Below are 17223 nucleotides of genomic sequence, written 5' to 3' on the forward strand. Positions count from 1 at the left end.
GTACGAACCCTTTGTACGAACAAAAGTAAGAGAAATTTAAGATAAGAATATGAACATGTTGTTGCATGAGGCCCAATGTTGATAATTTCACTGAACTCCTGTTCAGAACCACATGCTTGGTGGTGTAGGCAGAGGAAAAGCTTTAGCTGCTAAACCTCTCAAGGCCCAACTAAGCAAGGTTGGTGGCATCAACTAAATCACTCACTCTTTGGTAGGCTAGCAACAGCTTGTTGAGTAATGTGTAGTAGCAGTTCCATGTTTTGTCTCATAACTGCTTAAAGGAGACCAATTATGGGTCCTAGAAATTTTTATGGTATGTCTGTGGGCTATCCAGACCACGTTCATTCAATATAATGCACAAAATATTTCTCAGATAATAAAATTTCCCATTTTCTAGTTCTGCCTGCTCTGACTTCYGTTCAGAAGAGCTGTTTATGTTAATGAGTTCTGTTAGTAACGCCCTCCAAAAATCTGTTGACATTAACTCCGCCCTCCAAAAATCTGTTGACATTAACTCCGCCCTCCAAAAATCTGTTGACATTAACTCCGCCCTCCAAAGCCAGCATTTACGTTAGCATGGCTAATAAGTTTTACAACCATATGAGAGACCCAGAGGCAGAGTCGTGGTCCCAGCTTCTTTTTTTTCTCCCCCTCCTCTGCTCTGCCCTCACTCTGCATGCTGTTACCAGAGCAGGGAGCAGCAGCGGTCAAAATACCTCAGAAACTCGAACAAATAGGCTTTAACAAGGCTTTAATAAGCTAAACAATAGAGGTACATGCGAAAACGTGTTCATAACAAATGAAAATAAATAATTAAATTGTGTCTGTGCCAGTCTCAAACCCTGGTCTCCCACTCTCTGGTCCAACACTCTACCCATTGCCCTATTGGTGGCCTGTTGTAATATGCACTGCGTATTGCACAAAAACAACCGTGACAGCTTTTTATACTGAGGAGGTGGTGCCTTACCTGGGGGTTGCTAGGTAAGGGGCTGAATGCAGGTTCCGGTGGGTTGTTTTCATAGTAGTGTTTTTTTATTATTATTATTTTGTAATTAACAGGTTTTGAAAGTCAGAAAGGGGCCAAATTGCGAAACATAACTTTTATAATATTTTTAAAACAGGGAACAACAACATTTTTCTTAAGCAATGTAATGTTGTTTGTGTACCTCTTGTCTTTGGATGAAAAGTCATGTCTTCATTCCCTTTTGGGTTTATGGGATKGTCATCTGTTATATCAGCCAATAAATCCACTCTGAGGTCATATGTTTTTAAGTTGAACCTTTTATTACCAACATTTTTTTTAAAGGTTCATGTACTGAGCATGCACTGTGTGTGTGTCAGTATTTCTCAAAAGTTGCAACTTAATGCTAAAATGAGAGGAAAAAAAATGCTTGGTCAAAGGCTTCTCGTTTACCTTAAAAACAAAGTCTGAGAAATAAAGGTCATATCAACACGCACACTGACAGTRCCATCTGCTACAAAGATTGGTGGATGGTTCTAGTTGTAGATACAAGTACAGTACTTTAAAATATGGTAAATGCTAATGAAGCCTTTTTAAGTAATTACAAAGTTGTCAGTTCACTATACTCAGCTTTAGACATTTGGCCAGAGAAACAAAAATACTTAATATTTAGGATAGTTGTTTTATGGTAACAATTCCATTTCTTAAATTTTAAAGTCAGTTTAATCACACTGACCATTTGATAATTTAATTGGCATWAGATGTTTGCTTGAATTTGTTCTTAAGGCTGACCCTCATAAATACAATGTGATTCTAATTTAAAAACAAGCTGTTGTCTTTTATTGGCTGTGTCTCTGACAGTGTTTGGGTTTTGCCAACTGAGTCAAAGGACAAAGGGTGTTGCAATGGTAAAATAGTCAACTGTCACAAGGAGGAAGTGTTTGGGGTGGTTTATATACACCCTGTGTTTTTAAATAAGGCATGGGAGGGACTAACAGAGAATATAGAGAAGGATATCACATAGCTTCCCAGTAGATTTGGTTTTGGTAGGACAGGGAAAGCTAAAAAAGACAGTGAGTGTGAGGACAAAGGAGCAACAGGCAACGGAAATAAGCAAAACTTTCTTTTCATTTTAACTTTCTTTCTCTACATGCTTTCATTGCTCTCATGGAAGAGGGGAAACTGACATGGACAGAACACTGAACTCAGATGCTGGTAAACATTTTATTTTTATGTTTTGAACTGTTCCATTTGTGTTAATTCAAACCCATCAATTTTACTCTGTGTCAGGTACTGTTAGTTTGTGCCAGCAATCAATTCACACTGTCCTTGGGCCCCACAGGAGTCCTTGTCTGTAATGTTGCTGTTGAACATGACTTATTAATGCCCACTCTCATCCATATTTAATGAGCAGAGACCAGGTACAACCTAATAGTTGCGGCAGTGGGCACCTGTGTTAGTAACACACAGAAGGGCACTGTTAAAACCTGTTGTTCAGGTTTTGACATAGATCGACGTGAACATTCGCTCAACACACTGAGGTTAAAAAAAAGTCTGTAGGTGAGTCATGGTTTTTCTCATAGCAGATAAGAGTGTATTTGGCACTAGTGTCAGTCACCTTTTTATTTTTCTTTGAAGGATTAATTTCAAGTCTAAACGTGTAAAACCTTTACCATTCAATGATGTTACGTTTGAAGATTAATTTTTTTTAGCTGYTGAGCTGTGCAAATGAGCACAGTTCACTTAAACATGCTCATTTGCATAATATTTGAATGTGATGTGCGCACCGATATTCCGATGTGGGTGTAATACCTGCCAACTTTTATTGTTATTAAACAAGTTTCCGAGCTGCTTATGTTAATCTGAGTTTGAAAAGTTCATCCCCAGCTTACTCTGTCAAAATCAGGCCTGGCTCAGATGAGAGCTGTACACCCCTGCTTTAATTAAGCTTTGTAATTTATATTTTGGCWCCACGCCCAAACCCGTTTCATTTCAACAGTGTATCATTTGGGTGACTCATTGWTTGGTCCAGTCACTGTAACCACTAAGGCAGCACTGCTGAGAAAATGTTGTTGGTGTTAACCATTTTTGCRGTGTTTTGCAGTGGTTCCCAATCCTGGTCCTCAARTATCCCTATCCAGCAAGTTTTACTTGTTTCCCTGCTATTCAGCAGGTCTTCAGAAGATTGTTAATCACTCAWTYMWTYMAAMCMRGKKKKKYMAAWYMRGGRAAMMWYYWAAAAWTYMMYKSYTTWAAWKKTKRMCMAMMMCYYSARSWKCTYYKMKSWKSWTGAKRMRWYWTYWWMAAAWAATWWTKWYKMMKYWKTWTKRTKKTTTWKWRTWKYSYCTMKARRMSMYWWWAWMTYTKYSMYWTYTYTKTRWAWAWWAWWMWSAWAWMAMAMASWGWKWYTCWMMMCCSKKSYYCWMRRRSWCYYYTYYYSYRYRTKTWKAKRTKTYYCYSWKWTKWSACACMYSKKKTKWRWRWRWRWGWGATTAATAATCTTCTAAAGACCTGTTGAATAGCAGGGAAACAAKTAAAACATGCTGGATAGGGATACTTGAGGACCAGGATTGGGAACGACTGGTTACAGCTTTGTTTGGTATCAGGTTTTGAACATTAACATTCCACRTGTAATCTTCTGGCTAAGATCCTGAAGCCCCATGCACGTATATTGYTGATACAGGATTTTGCCATTTATTCCTGAAGAATTTATATAACTAATRTTTGCATAACGTTTTGATGAGTAGATAGCAGCCTCAGTTCATTCCAGTTATATTTCTGCTATCTTTCGGACTAGGGCTTTTGCAAATTTAGCATCATCGCGATAACTGTCTGTGCAATAGGCATATCACAAAGARCTTTATAAACTGYAGTAAATGKTTGGCTCAAATGTTTGCATTTATGCATTTGGTCAGCATCAGTCCGATAAACAAAATGGACCTGAGATACCACATGAACTCATAACCACTTGGTCAGTGGAGAAAATTTTGGACAACTGACAGAATTTGCAGTTGAATTTAGGTTAACATTTATTTATAATTATKTAATCATGACACCTGACAGAACCTGATAGTTTCAGTTATAAAAAAATGTTATCGGCCAAATTTGGAATCATCAGACTTTTTAAAAGATTGTGATTGACCAGAAAACTGAAAGCAGTTCACCCCTAGACATAACAGAACTGGTGGAAATTATTTTGTGTGTTGTAAGGATGCTATTAAAAACTGTATCTACAGGTGAAAATGTGTGTGATAGCTGCTCATAACTAGAAAATTATAAAATCTAACCTCGAAATGGGTTTTAGTTTTACCAAGTGGAATAACTATAAATTCCTGTAACATGAAGCTTCCTGGAAAATCATGAAATTATAAATCAGAAGATTTTCTAGCCTGGTTAAAACCAGACCCAGTCTTCACTTTGCTTAGTACAAGGGTCTGGACTTACTGCATAGAGAATCGTTTCTTGCAGGAGGCGTGGCCTCTGCTGAAGCAYGTGTGTTGTCGCTGTGAAGGAGGCTAAGCTAAGAAGCTAACCGGAAATCGCGTGTGCTGTAAACAACCCTACTGAGAGGAGAAAAGTACTGAGACGAACGAGAGGACTGTAAATGAGAGCTGCTGCTTTGTCAGACAAATTTATTTTAATTTGGAAGCCTTATCAACACAGACTGGCTTCATTTACTTCCTCCACTGCCGTATGCTAAAATAACCATAGAAATGAATATGAATAAAACCATAAAACCATAGAAATGAATGAATGTCTATGAAAATAACTAACAGACACTGCTCAGAACATCAACGTCATTCAAAAACTCCACCTTCTGTTTGCTGATTGGCCCAGGTAAAATAAACTACAAGAGACACKGCGCAGAAAATTGACGTTCTSTTCTCTGATTGGTCCGGCTAAAAATCTGCCATCGAAATCCTTGTCTATGGGAGAAGTCCCAGACGGAGCAGWGAAGGGAAACTAGAATTGAGCGGAGCTGTGTAGGAAGGCAAGGGCCAGGCTAAAGATTTTTTTACTTTATTGTAAATGGATGTAAAGTTAACACTATCACTGCTGAAATGTATCACTATGATAATTTAGTTCTGTATTCTTATTCTTGTACTCATCATGGATTTAAAATTCCTTAAAAAGAAAACAGACCTTCATGTATCCATTTTACCTTTTGACAGACCTGTTTTCCTGGCTCCTGTAGACACCTCCTATAAGTCTGTTTAGGCTTGTTTTGTGAACTTGCATAGTAATGTCTAAATGTATCTAATCCACTTACAGAGCCATGTTCATTAAACTGAGATCTAGAGAGACTTGTTCTGCTAATGTGCACTACAAATCAAGACTTTAAGCTAGCTGCAGCTTTATAAACTTGAATCACTTCAGTCTAAGGAAATTTACTTGGTGCGATTTGATTATTTCATTCAGCGTTACACATTTATATCCAGCACAATAAAATATGTCCTGTCAAACTGGATTATTGTATTGTTGGATGTGAAAATGTTTCTGTCTTGGGTAAGAGGCAAGAGCTAGCCTGTAGAAAGGGCAAGGAGTAGTTAAACATTTTTCATGCGGTATGTGTGCTTATGAGAACTTGTCAGGCTGATAAATGTCTCGGGAGATGTCAGGGAGGGGAAATGATTTCTCCCAGGAAAATGAAATGGTCTCTTCTATTACTCATCGTGAATGGCAAGGCAATGGATAATAATTGTGCTCAAATGGTTCAGTTATTTATTTGACCCTCAGGACAATGTTTCTTCTGGAAAGTATTGTTTCAGTTTTCAACATTTACAGGCAACACAGGATGTCCCTTTTAATATCTGTCCAGAGAAATGTGCCATTTTGTGTGTCACTAAAGGTTCTTGTTTAACCAGTGTTGAATAAAGTATCACAAAGTGATACTTGAGTACAAAAGTATGAGTATCTTACCAAGAAATTACTTTGGTAAAAGTTGGTCTCCTTTAGGAATATTACTTGAGTAAAGGTCTTAAGTATGATATTTTTGTACTTAAGTATTAAAAGTAAAAGTATTGGTATAAAATAAGCAGTTAGATTTTCTGTAATGACATTTATTAGGAGGTGACCTCACCAAATCCAGAAATGACTATATTGTATTAAAATAATAAATTTATGTTAAATTTAGGATGCACTAGTCCAGCTGTTTCAGTTTATATACATATATCAAGGCTGTTCAAACCTTTTCCCCRAAATGAAAATCTATCCAAGGGCTGCAGCCAAATGCAATAATATAATTCATGAAATACAAATACTTCTTAAGTACAATCCTTTTATTTTAATGTTTATGTCCTACTGGAGTGTGACATGATTTGTTTGTGTACAAACTAATACGGTATCAGAGTTTTATATATTTATACTTCTCATTCAAGCACAATTCACTATATCTAGTAGGAGGCACAATTTATATGGATAGTATTTATTTTTTACAATAACAAGCTGAAATGAAAACAAGCAAAAATGAGATGAAAGTAACAAGTTTTTACTTCTTGCCTTTTTTTAAAAATGTAAGGAGTAGAAAGTAAAGAAAATTGTGTGAAAATGTAAGGAGTAAAAGTAAAAAGTAGGCTGAGAAATAAGTAAAGTACAGGTACCCAAAAATTCTACTTAAGCACAGCAACAAAGTATTTGTACTRAGTTACAACTCTGTGTTTAACATCAGACATTTCAGAGAAATTATCCTGTGTATGTTTCTTTTTTCATAAATTCTAACTTTATCAGGGAGACAAGGGTTCTTTAGCTCTCTTTATTTTAGTTTTTGTGTCTGTTGTTTCATCTTCTCTTACTTTTGTCTCTCAGCATGCCAGTCACGCTTTACACCAAGTATCATTTGGTTGTCAGAGCCGTTCTGGACACTGAGCTATCAGGTGACTCAASAGAAAGGCACGATCCAACAGGGCCACAGTGCTGGATCTTTATCCTACATTTGAGCAGCGATGTGAGCATGCTGATAAACATACCCAGCTGGGTGTTTCCAGCTGCATACCTCCCTCTGGGACTATTATATGACAGTGTTTTGATGTTTTTCCTCAGTTTCTCAATAATCTGTTTGTTCCCAGCAGCGTCATGCTAGCATCGGGCCTCTGCTTTCTCCTCCTGTTTCAAGCATRCCGGCCTGGATCTTGGAGGGGGGATTTTGCCTGCTTAGCTAGGGTTTACATCTTTTAATTTCAAGGCTTGCTTAACATACTTCAGCCCGTGAGCTCCTGTTCACCAGACTAGAGGGGCTTAGTTAACAGGCATAAGAACATTTTGTTGGATATATCCAGTGATCTCCCATGGGGCACAGTGTTTCCTGGATGTTTGTCCTTTATGCTTGCRAGATCAAGCTAATGGGCAAGATTTTATACTGACAGAAATCAATGAGGCTTTTGTGATTTTCATGAAGTTGTTAATGTGATGATCTAAGAAAGATAGCTTGCATATTTAGCTGAATTGTAAGGTTTTTTTTTTGTATCATAACTTGTCGTACAAAATGCAGTTTTATATTATCAAATACTGTAATAATCAGTCCCCCCCCTCATTATCTACCTTTCATATTTTGGTTTTACTTCTTTTAGTGATGGACACACAGGGAGTCTTTGCAGCCCTGTACAGCGTGTGTGAAGAAAATGCTGCTTTCTTCTCGGGTGGAGCCAAGGGGTCACAGAGTGATGCAGCCCGACGGCTGGTCGACACCACGAAACTGATCCAGGAGCACGCTCGCAGTCTGGAGCCRGTTATTTCAGGCTTTGCTGCTGTTTACCATCATTTTGATTTTGACCCACACATACCTGCTAATGGCTATCGCTCACTGGTCAAGGTAAGCCCCGAAAAGTCCTTTTGTCTGCTCGAGTCAAATCCTTACTTTGTGCTTCTCACTTCAACCTTGGTGCAGCTCTGAGAGCGAAAAGCCTCAAAGTCTGCATTGCATGCTTAACAATCCTCCATCTCCTGGTGAGAAACTACTCTCCGACACTCTTTGACTTGGTATTGCTTTGTTTCAAGGGCAGTACATTTGTTGCAAAGATTGATTTTATGTTGCGAATTTGGCAAGATAAATCCTCCCAATGCAGTCTTCCTCACCGCTACTGTATCAGCTGTTCTTTCTCTCGGACAGTTATCGATGAAACATCATGACCTTCAGTTGGTGCAGATCACCACAGCTGAATGTGTCTGCCAGCAAATAAAAACCTTTATTTTTAAGCTCCTTGATTTATGCATTTATAATCTTTTTTCAACGCTGCAGTACTATTACCACCGCTCCGTAACACCCTGGTGAAGCAGCAAGTTTTTTTTCTTTTAATGCTCTCATTTTGGCTCGCTGTCACGCATCATAATATTCTTGCAAGCTTATTACGCTAATCGAAATTACAACTTAAGCACACCCAGAGGACATGTTTCTTTAATGAGGGCACAGAATTATGAGTTGCTGTGTTGTAACTTTGAATGGATGCATCTTTTTTTTTCACCGTTCCAGGAAATGGCATTTTATGCAAGTTGTATATTTTTATTTCCTGATAACAGAATTAATCTCACTTGTTTGTGATAATGTTTTAATAAAGCTTTCTCATTTGGTTAAAAAYGTTATTTGAAATGTGCGTTTTTAAGTTATACAGATATTTCTTTTTTTTKTTTGTTTGTTTTTGTTTTCTAGGTCGTACGTTGTTGCCTTCTCCATATCATCCACAAGGGGCGCTACATCACGGCTAACCGGCGCAGCATCTTTTTCCGAGTTGCACACAATGCGGGGGAGATGGAAGCCTACTGCAATGCTCTGTGCCAGCTGCGTGCCCTGCTGTACCTGGCTCAGCGCATGCTGCATGACAACAGCCAAGGCAACCTGTTTGTCCAGGATGAAAGTGGACTCAGTGAGAGTTTTGTCCGTGAATATGCGTCGATGCATAAAGCGTGCTTCTATGGCCGCTGCCTTGGCTTTCAGGTGAGTTGAGGTTCACCRCAGTAGAATAAGAATGAGGAATGGGAAGGGTAAGATTTCCTTCCCTTTACGTTAAAGAAGGAACCCAGTGGAAGTCGCAAAAAATGTAGAACTATTCAGAACAAGACTCATTCGATTTGAACAATTGCATCATTGAACTTTTATTTTGAGTATATTTCTTGTTTCTGTCAAAGTTCTAGAATTTGTTTTTGCTCCCTCCAGTTCACTCCAGCTATTCGACCATCTCTCCAGACGATCGCTATCGGCCTTGTGGCCTTTGGAGAAAACTACAAGCGCCATCAGTCAGGAATAGGAATAGGTCAGCATCACCTCATTTCCAGCTGCACCCTCTCATCATCCAGTCACATCATTCTCATTCACGGACCGTACTCCTTCATCCACACGTCCCCTCCCCATTCCTCCTTGGCCCCTGACTATGTACCTTTTTGATGTTGTGTGTTTTGGATCGTAGATGCTCTTTCATCCTTTGCAATCTCAAGGGCTGGCTGCTGTGTTTCTTGCATATTTCAGAGTGTTTTGAACACGCACACACAGTTAAGTGTAGGACTGGAGAAAGAAAAAGATGCGCTATCATGTACACGGTTTACAGAGTTGTGCTGCACACACTGATGTAAATATTTTACGTTTTGGTGAAAAAAAAAAAACAACAAAAAAAAAACAAAGTTCTCCCACTCTGATGCTGTCTTATGCTCTGTGCTGCGCCACAGTGGATGCAGGAGGCATTGCACCTTATGGTGAGTGTATCAGAACTTCTTCATTTCAGTCCTCTGTAGTGAAAATAAAGGCATTTCAAGTACAGAAATTTGGTCAGACCACACTTCCAGGTATACTAAATGATTTCAGACTGTAAGTTGCATTAGATGTATCTGTAGTTTAATTTGCACGTTTAAGTCTTGATAGATTCAGGTAATCAAAATGTCTAATTTCTCATTTTATTTACTGCCGACATTCTAGAATAGTGAGCACAATAAAAGCAGAAAACATTTGTTATACACTCTAGCTACTCTGGTCTTCCTTGACAGTATTACTTAATGTTGAAGATCATTCTTGTAACAATAAAGATAAAAACAACAACCAGCTGACCCCCTGTCAGGGTTACAGACTTTTCAGTCTAATCCTTTTTTGTTTGCTGTGATAAGTTTACAGCCATGTTTTCTTTCATTGTTTTGCTGTTCTTATTTTTCTCTGAGTTTTTCCTTTTAGTTCCCCTTCCTTATCCTTCGTTCCTTTAACTACGCATGTCCGTTGACTTTGTGAAGTATCTTCATTTGTTAGCATGCTGTTGCTGTTAAATTTTCTTCAGATTTCAGCCGCCTGATATTCATCACATGTTTCTCTTATCTTCAATCTATACTTTGCTTTCTTTCATTATTATGTTTTCATTCCCCAGAGCCTGCTGTGAGCTCCACATTATACACCCTCATTAAAATCTACCCTGCTCCCTCTCCCAGGTGTGGCAGCCAGCTCTTTCTTCACCTCAGGGAAGTATGCCATCGACCCAGAGTTGAGAGGGGCAGAGTTTGAACGCATCACSCAAAACCTGGACGTCCATTTCTGGAAGAACTTCTGGAACATCACYGAGACTGAAGTTCTGTCGGTGAGTAAAAGCGGAAAGCAAAGAATTGCTCTGACATTTGTGATTCATTTGTGGGCATGGGTAATTAAAATTAGACTGGACCTTTTAGGCTACAAGAAATGGAGTGAGTTTCAGTGTATCTACTGAGGTTCATGAGTTATTCATTCAGTTTCTCTTTCTCTCCATTGACCTAATTCMTTCTTAAGCTTGCTTTCTCTCTCTCTTTTTTTTTTTCTTTTAATAATCATATTTTCTCTCTTTTCTTGCAGAGTCTTGCCAGCATGACATCTACTCAGGTTAAGGTGAACCGAGCTYTTTCAGTTCCTGCTGTGTCCTTCGACCTTCCACAGGCAGCCAATCACGGAGCCTCTGTGACTATAGCTCCGCCCTCAGCGCACATCGGCCCTGCTCCCGTTCAGATGAGACTTATCTCTTATGATCTGCGTGAAGGGCAGGTAAAAAAATATTTATGCTAAACTTGAGTACCAGCTTTTTATGTGAGATGTTTGTGTTTAGTTGCTATTTGTACTTCGAACTATTTTTAGTTTTTCATTTCCTTAGGTTATTGCTAAGCCACCTTGTCAGTCATCATTTTTAATAATGTTCTTATAATAATATATTTGCCTTTTAGTTTACAACTCATACGTACATTAATACTTTCTTATGTGAGCCCAACATGATCAATAACCATGAAAATGATTTTTCTTAGATATGTTTCCTTTTCTTTATTTTCTCTTCCTGAGTTAMTTTTTAATTCTCTGATTCTTCTGTCATCCTCTCCAGGACAGTGAAACGCTGCTGTCTCTGTGCCGCTCTGAGGGGGGTGCCATTTCTCTATCGCTGGGACTGAAGACCAAATGCCTTCCTTCTTCTCCATGCCTCCTCATCCACTTCCATGGCGGAGGCTTTGTGGCTCAGACTTCCAAGTCGCATGAGGTGAAAAGATATTTCTCTATAGATTATAGCTCAGTTTCCCAAATATTTTCTTCAGCTACATTTAAAAAAGCAAAGAAGTTATTCAGAACTATATTCAACCATTAGAAAATACTAAACAAGTAATATAGTTATATTATCAAATACTTTATTGTGCGTTACAAAGTGATAATATACTAGAAGTAGTTATAATAATTATAATGACGCAGAGAGGTAAAATGCTGAAAATTAGTATGTAATATTTTATGTGGCAGCTTTGTATAAGAGTATCTTATAATTCCATACCTGGCTCTGCTGGACTAAAATCTGTTTTATTAAATCAGTCATCCAGCTTAATTCACCTTTGTATTCCTTCAATAATGTTTACTCAAACTAATTGTAATTGAGTCCCCAATAATTAAAGAGACAGACACAATCTGACAGCAGAGGGGCACRTAGGTTACCCATCTGTCTTTTCTCCTCTGTAGTGTGGCATGTAATAAGCTGTTAAGTTAATTATTTTTGTAATTATCCCTTGAAACGTTAATAGAGACACAACGACTACCATCCATGCCAAGCTGCCCCTTGTCTATCAGCTATATTTCTGCAWCCTGTCATTGATTTCATCTTAGATGCTCTACTTTTTGTGCTGAAAACRGATCTAGGAATTCGATTTAATTTCTTCATGACTTAAGAAAAAATGAATGTTACAATTTATGAACTTTGAAGATGATGAGCATACTTACTTAGTTATTTTTAATAAGAGAGATTCTATCTTTTARCAGTATTTTATCCCTGCTCCTTGTTTGTTCTCTGCCGATGTAGCCATTCGCAGTTGTTTGCAAGCTTCAGCTACTTGCAGCTCTTTCAAGACGTGGCTCTGTGAAATTGCAGAGGACATGGCCGTCCTTGATCTGCAGCTGCATAGTAACATGAGGATGAGAGGGAGCAATCATAGGGTGAGGGAGGCTGTCAGGTTGAATTAAGAGAATTGCACAACCTCACGGAGAAACACCACCTCAGGCACTAAATGGAAGACTTGTCAGACTCTCTTCTCTTTTTCTTGCCTTTTTTTTCTTTCTTAGGTTACCTCACAGTCTTGCCAGCGCTCCACAGCTTTTTTTTTTGTTTAGTGTTTATTTTCCACATATTGGCACTGCTCACTTGCTGCCTCGTATTTTTTTTCTGCAGCCTTCTGCTGTGTGAATTCCTAATGAAAGGACATTTAACAGAGAACAGAAAAGTCCCAAGTTCCTCTGTTAAAAATCAATGTTATTCCTTGTATCCGTCCCATGATACGGTCTCTTCCGCTCCTTAGCAAAATCGAGTTTGACCTGAGCTGCTGGAGCCTATAGTTCTCATTGCACAGTGAAGCTGTGATCAAAAATGGATGTAATAACATCTATGAATTTAGCAGCTGGGGCAGAGTCTCGAGTGTTGGATAGTAGAATTAAAGGATTGCAGATTAACAGCTTTGCCCGTCTAAAAGTGAGTGGAAGCTCTCATTAATTCCCTCTTTGGGATCCTAAGAAGTGCATATCCAGAGTCATGTAAAATTAAACGGCCTCGATCCCACCTCAGCTAAAACACACATCTCCTCTCTGCCCACTGGGCCATTTCTTGYAAGTGCTTAGCTCCCCTTTTCTAACAGGCTCATGATTAACTGACTTGACTGACAGTGCTGCYCTTTGACTCGGTCCGTGTTGATACTCTTTTGTAGACTGCCAGCAAGAGGTGTTGTTCTCACTCAGCATTACRCGCTCATCCACACCTCGGGAATACCTTTACTGCTTCACACTGTCTAACCAAAGCTGTGTTTGCACACTTTTCTGTAGCCTYGATCCAAGGTTTTACTGTACAGGGATTAAAGATATTGCAGTTAGTTCCTATTTTTACCTCCACCAAGGGCGAGGTAATGTTTTCGGTCACGTATGTCTGTCTGTCTGTCGATCTGTYTGTGGACAACATTACTCAAAAACTTGTGGACGGATTGTCATGACATTTTTTACCACATGTGGGTACTGGGCCAAGGAACACACCATTAAATTTTGGTGATGTTCCAGGTCACGATGCGGATACAGGAATTTTTTATCTTTTAACACTCTGAGATCGGCAAAGCTGTGATGCTTTCACAGGGCCTCTGTAAAAAAACAGTGAGCTGGATTTGACAGCACAGACTTCAAACTTTATAAAAGTAATGTTAAAACCAGATTTAATGATGAATAATTCTCGCAATAATGTGCACATTTTTACGCATTTGGTGTGCATTTAGAGTGACCATGAAGTACGTGACTGCACCATGAAACCTATTTTTCCCATTTCCTCAAACACACCACATTTCCGAAACAACCAATCAAACCAGTTTCTCGCTACTAGGCTTGTAAACAGAGAGCTGCCGGGCCTCAAAGTTTGGAGACGGGGGGGAGCCAGGAAGCATTTTATAAAGACAGTCAAACCATTACAAACTCATACAAGGGGATAAAACAGACGTTTTACATGGTGAAATGTGACTGATGAAAACTTAGGAGCTTAATCCGACACCAGTTTGACGATGAATAACGTCTGGTGACGAATCTGACTTTTTTCTTTTTTTCACATTGGACTCCACAAAGAAGAAATCCTGTGCATACTGACTGCTTAAATGTTCGCTACGTCACAACTTATTCAGCAAATGTGTTTCCATCTCTGCTTTTGCGCATTAACTCTTACAGGATGGGGGAATTGGTCTTGGCAGAGGTTTGCACTCTCCGAGTGCTTCTAGTTTTATTTTTATTTTTTATTTTTTCCTTTTGCTGACTTGCTTTTCGTTAATGTGACTTACAAACAAACATGCACCTTACTGTCTCTGACATTGTCACTTTGACCACAAGCTCTGACCCAGCAGGTTAAAAACAAAACAAAACACTGGAAACAAGAACAGAGGAAGAAAAGGGCAATAGTTTTTAGAATAACACTAAAACTTTCAATGTTTTTTTCCTTTATATTTCAAGGCCACTGCATATGAATAGTAGACACCTAATGTTTGTATAACAAGCATAAAAAGAAACAAAAAAATACTTTGTAGTCTGGCAGTATTTTTATAGACTTTTGTAAAACCACAACACTGTGTTGTCGATTTTGCGCTGTCGATTTGACTGCAGAGTAGGACACGAGGCCACTTTTATTACTGTAACAAAAAGAGAGGAAATTAAGGTGACAAAAAGGGCAGCTCTCATTCTTTTCTTCTTGTCAGTAAGTCAAAAAAACCAGACGGATGAAACCAGAGGGGAACATAATGTTCATTTTAACCTTGTGCCTGGATATTCACCTCGCATCTATCTGTCTCCCATCGTGGCTGTTGAAGTTTTTGTTTGTTTTTTTCTGTAATTTAAAGCGTATACTGTAATATATTATTAAAGCTCGGTAGTCAGAGCTACGGTCTAGTGATCCTAAGGCTGCAAGTTTCAGCCTGGGTTGTTTCAGGAAGAGCATCCGGTATAAAACAATTACCAACTCTGTCAACACAGCAAGTTCGACCCCTGCAGAAGTGAAGCAGCCAAAAGAAAAAAATCAAACAAACAAAAAAAAAAAAAACTAATATATTTTTACATTTTATGAGAGCATCTTTCTGTGTTTTTATGCAGCCCTATCTGAAGAGTTGGTCCCAGGACCTTGGTGTTCCTATCCTATCAGTGGATTACTCTTTGGCCCCTGAAGCCCCCTTCCCTAGAGCGCTAGAAGAGTGTTTCTACGCCTACTGCTGGGCTCTGAGAAACCACCACCTACTAGGTATGTTCATCACAAACATTTCACATTACAGTATTCTTCTACTGTTTTCATATAATTCTCTAGAGTTTTAATAGCACATTTGTAATTGTTTCCAAATCCGCTCACATCTCGCTAAATTAACATGAAGCATATTAAATTGGATGATGTTGCAGTTATCGTTAATTAGCCTATGCTAAATAAATTGTAATTAAATCTTTTTAACCTGAATTGATCAAATATTATTAACTCAGTTGAATGCTACGCAGTTTGCTGTAAATGTCCTTGAAAAAATGATAAAAGCAGATAATTCAGAAAATTAGAAAATGTTTCAGATTTTTTTTATATATTCACCTTCATCCAAACGGAAACAATAACTGCTTTTTTTATTTGCTTAAATTTATTCCAAATAACCATCCCAAAAATGCTGTTGCGTCGATGTTTACAGTTGAGCTCTTCTGCTGTCAGTGTTTCTCAAGATGCCTCTACAACTAGATTCCTCCCTGATTTGATTTACCAAAGATAATTTGATAAAAACTCTTTGTTCTGTATGAAGTTTCCCAGTCGATGATGCTCGTCATAGTGAAAACAAAACACGAATGTTGGTTTGTTAGATAGGGCTAAAAAGAAAAGAATGAAATGCACATAAAAGCWAATATTCACATTAATTGTGATGCTCTGGAGCTTTTTAGTTTCTAACTCTGAAAAATCACCAACAGATKTTTAATATCACCTTGTTAATAAAGCATGAGTAATCGTAGTGTTAGGATAAGATTACAGAGGGTAATTTATGGTTAACCTGTACAATTGTATGAATAAATAAACAACAAAGTGAAGTGCTTCTCTAAATCCTCAGCTACAGTATATCTGATAATTGTATCTATTGCAAAAACTAATTTATATCACTTGCTTGCTTCTTTCACTTGTTTATATCATCAGTTCAACTAAAAAGCTCACCATTCAGATAAAAATTGGAAACATTTGATCAATATGGGTTGCACCTCTTTATGAAAATTATAATTACAGTGGTATATTAGTGTTGCAAAAGTTTAAATGAAAACTAAAAGAAATCTTTAGTTATTCATTACACAGTACATAATCAGTTTGTTTTTTGCATCTTTTTAGTTTGGAGGAAAGAACGAGCCTTCATTTTGTTTGTTTCTTTATCCTCCCTTCTTTAATTTTCATCTTCTCAGGGTGGACTGGAGAGAAAGTGTGTTTGGCTGGTGACAGCGCGGGAGGAAACTTGTGCGTGACGACATCAATGCGGGCTGCTGCCTTTGGTGTGCGGATGCCAGATGGCATTGTGGCAGCCTATCCAGCTACCTTACTGACGGCCTACGCATCGCCCTCCCGTCTGCTCACGCTTATGGATCCCCTGCTGCCACTCAGCGTGCTTTCCAGGTGTCTCAGTGCCTACGCAGGTAAGACTGCGTTTGTGTGGATTTGTTGACGATATCTTGTTACAAGTTTTTCTTGTGGTCTAAAGTTGAGAGTTGAGTCTTAATTTATTTAGATTGTTTTGTTTTTTTTTCTTTCTTTCAACTGTGCAGGCCATTTATTATCGAAACATAATGTTCGGGATGAAAAGTATCAGTGATGGCAAATATATTTGGTTATTAAAATGTGATAAAGTCTTTTCACAAAGGAGCAATCATTTCCCTAATTGCTAAAGTGTTTTTAAAACCAAATAAAATTGTTTATTTCTGGGCTCATTTTCTTTACCTAAAAGAGGTACTTGTTGTTTCTGTTTTACGAGAGTAGCATTCATCATAAAACTAATCATCTGCTCTCATATCTATTTGTTTCCTCAATTCATTATCTCCTTTCATGGTGTTTAGAGTAAACAGAATTATCTCGTTTTTATGAAAGACAAAAACAGCTGCGATCATTTACACCACTGTGGTGGTAATTCTTTATCAGAACAAATGGTTTGCAGAAAGGTTTATTTAGCTGAAAGACAACATGTAACCTCTTAGCCTTTTAAAAAAACAGCAAATCATTTGAGATGCACAATATTTTATTGTCAATGACACTTGTGGAATGTTGGGAAAAAAGCTTTTTGATTATTTATTTATTTATTTA

General features: G+C 38.2%; 1 protein-coding gene across 1 annotated transcript in view; it reads left to right on the forward strand.

The window, feature by feature from the left end:
- Positions 1-17223, forward strand: part of lipeb (lipase, hormone-sensitive b) — a gene marked incomplete in the record, with an annotated part of 35232 nt that overhangs the window by 5073 nt on the left and 12936 nt on the right. The window contains 9 exon segments of the mRNA XM_014017273.1: positions 2136-2176; positions 7528-7769; positions 8604-8888; positions 9108-9204; positions 10358-10503; positions 10752-10937; positions 11266-11418; positions 15018-15162; positions 16335-16562. Coding sequence (XP_013872727.1) covers positions 2136-2176; positions 7528-7769; positions 8604-8888; positions 9108-9204; positions 10358-10503; positions 10752-10937; positions 11266-11418; positions 15018-15162; positions 16335-16562 — 1523 coding nt within the window.

This window comes from Austrofundulus limnaeus, unplaced genomic scaffold (genome assembly GCF_001266775.1).
Source record: "Austrofundulus limnaeus strain Quisiro unplaced genomic scaffold, Austrofundulus_limnaeus-1.0 Scaffold165, whole genome shotgun sequence".
NCBI classification, from domain to species: Eukaryota; Metazoa; Chordata; class Actinopteri; order Cyprinodontiformes; family Rivulidae; genus Austrofundulus; species Austrofundulus limnaeus.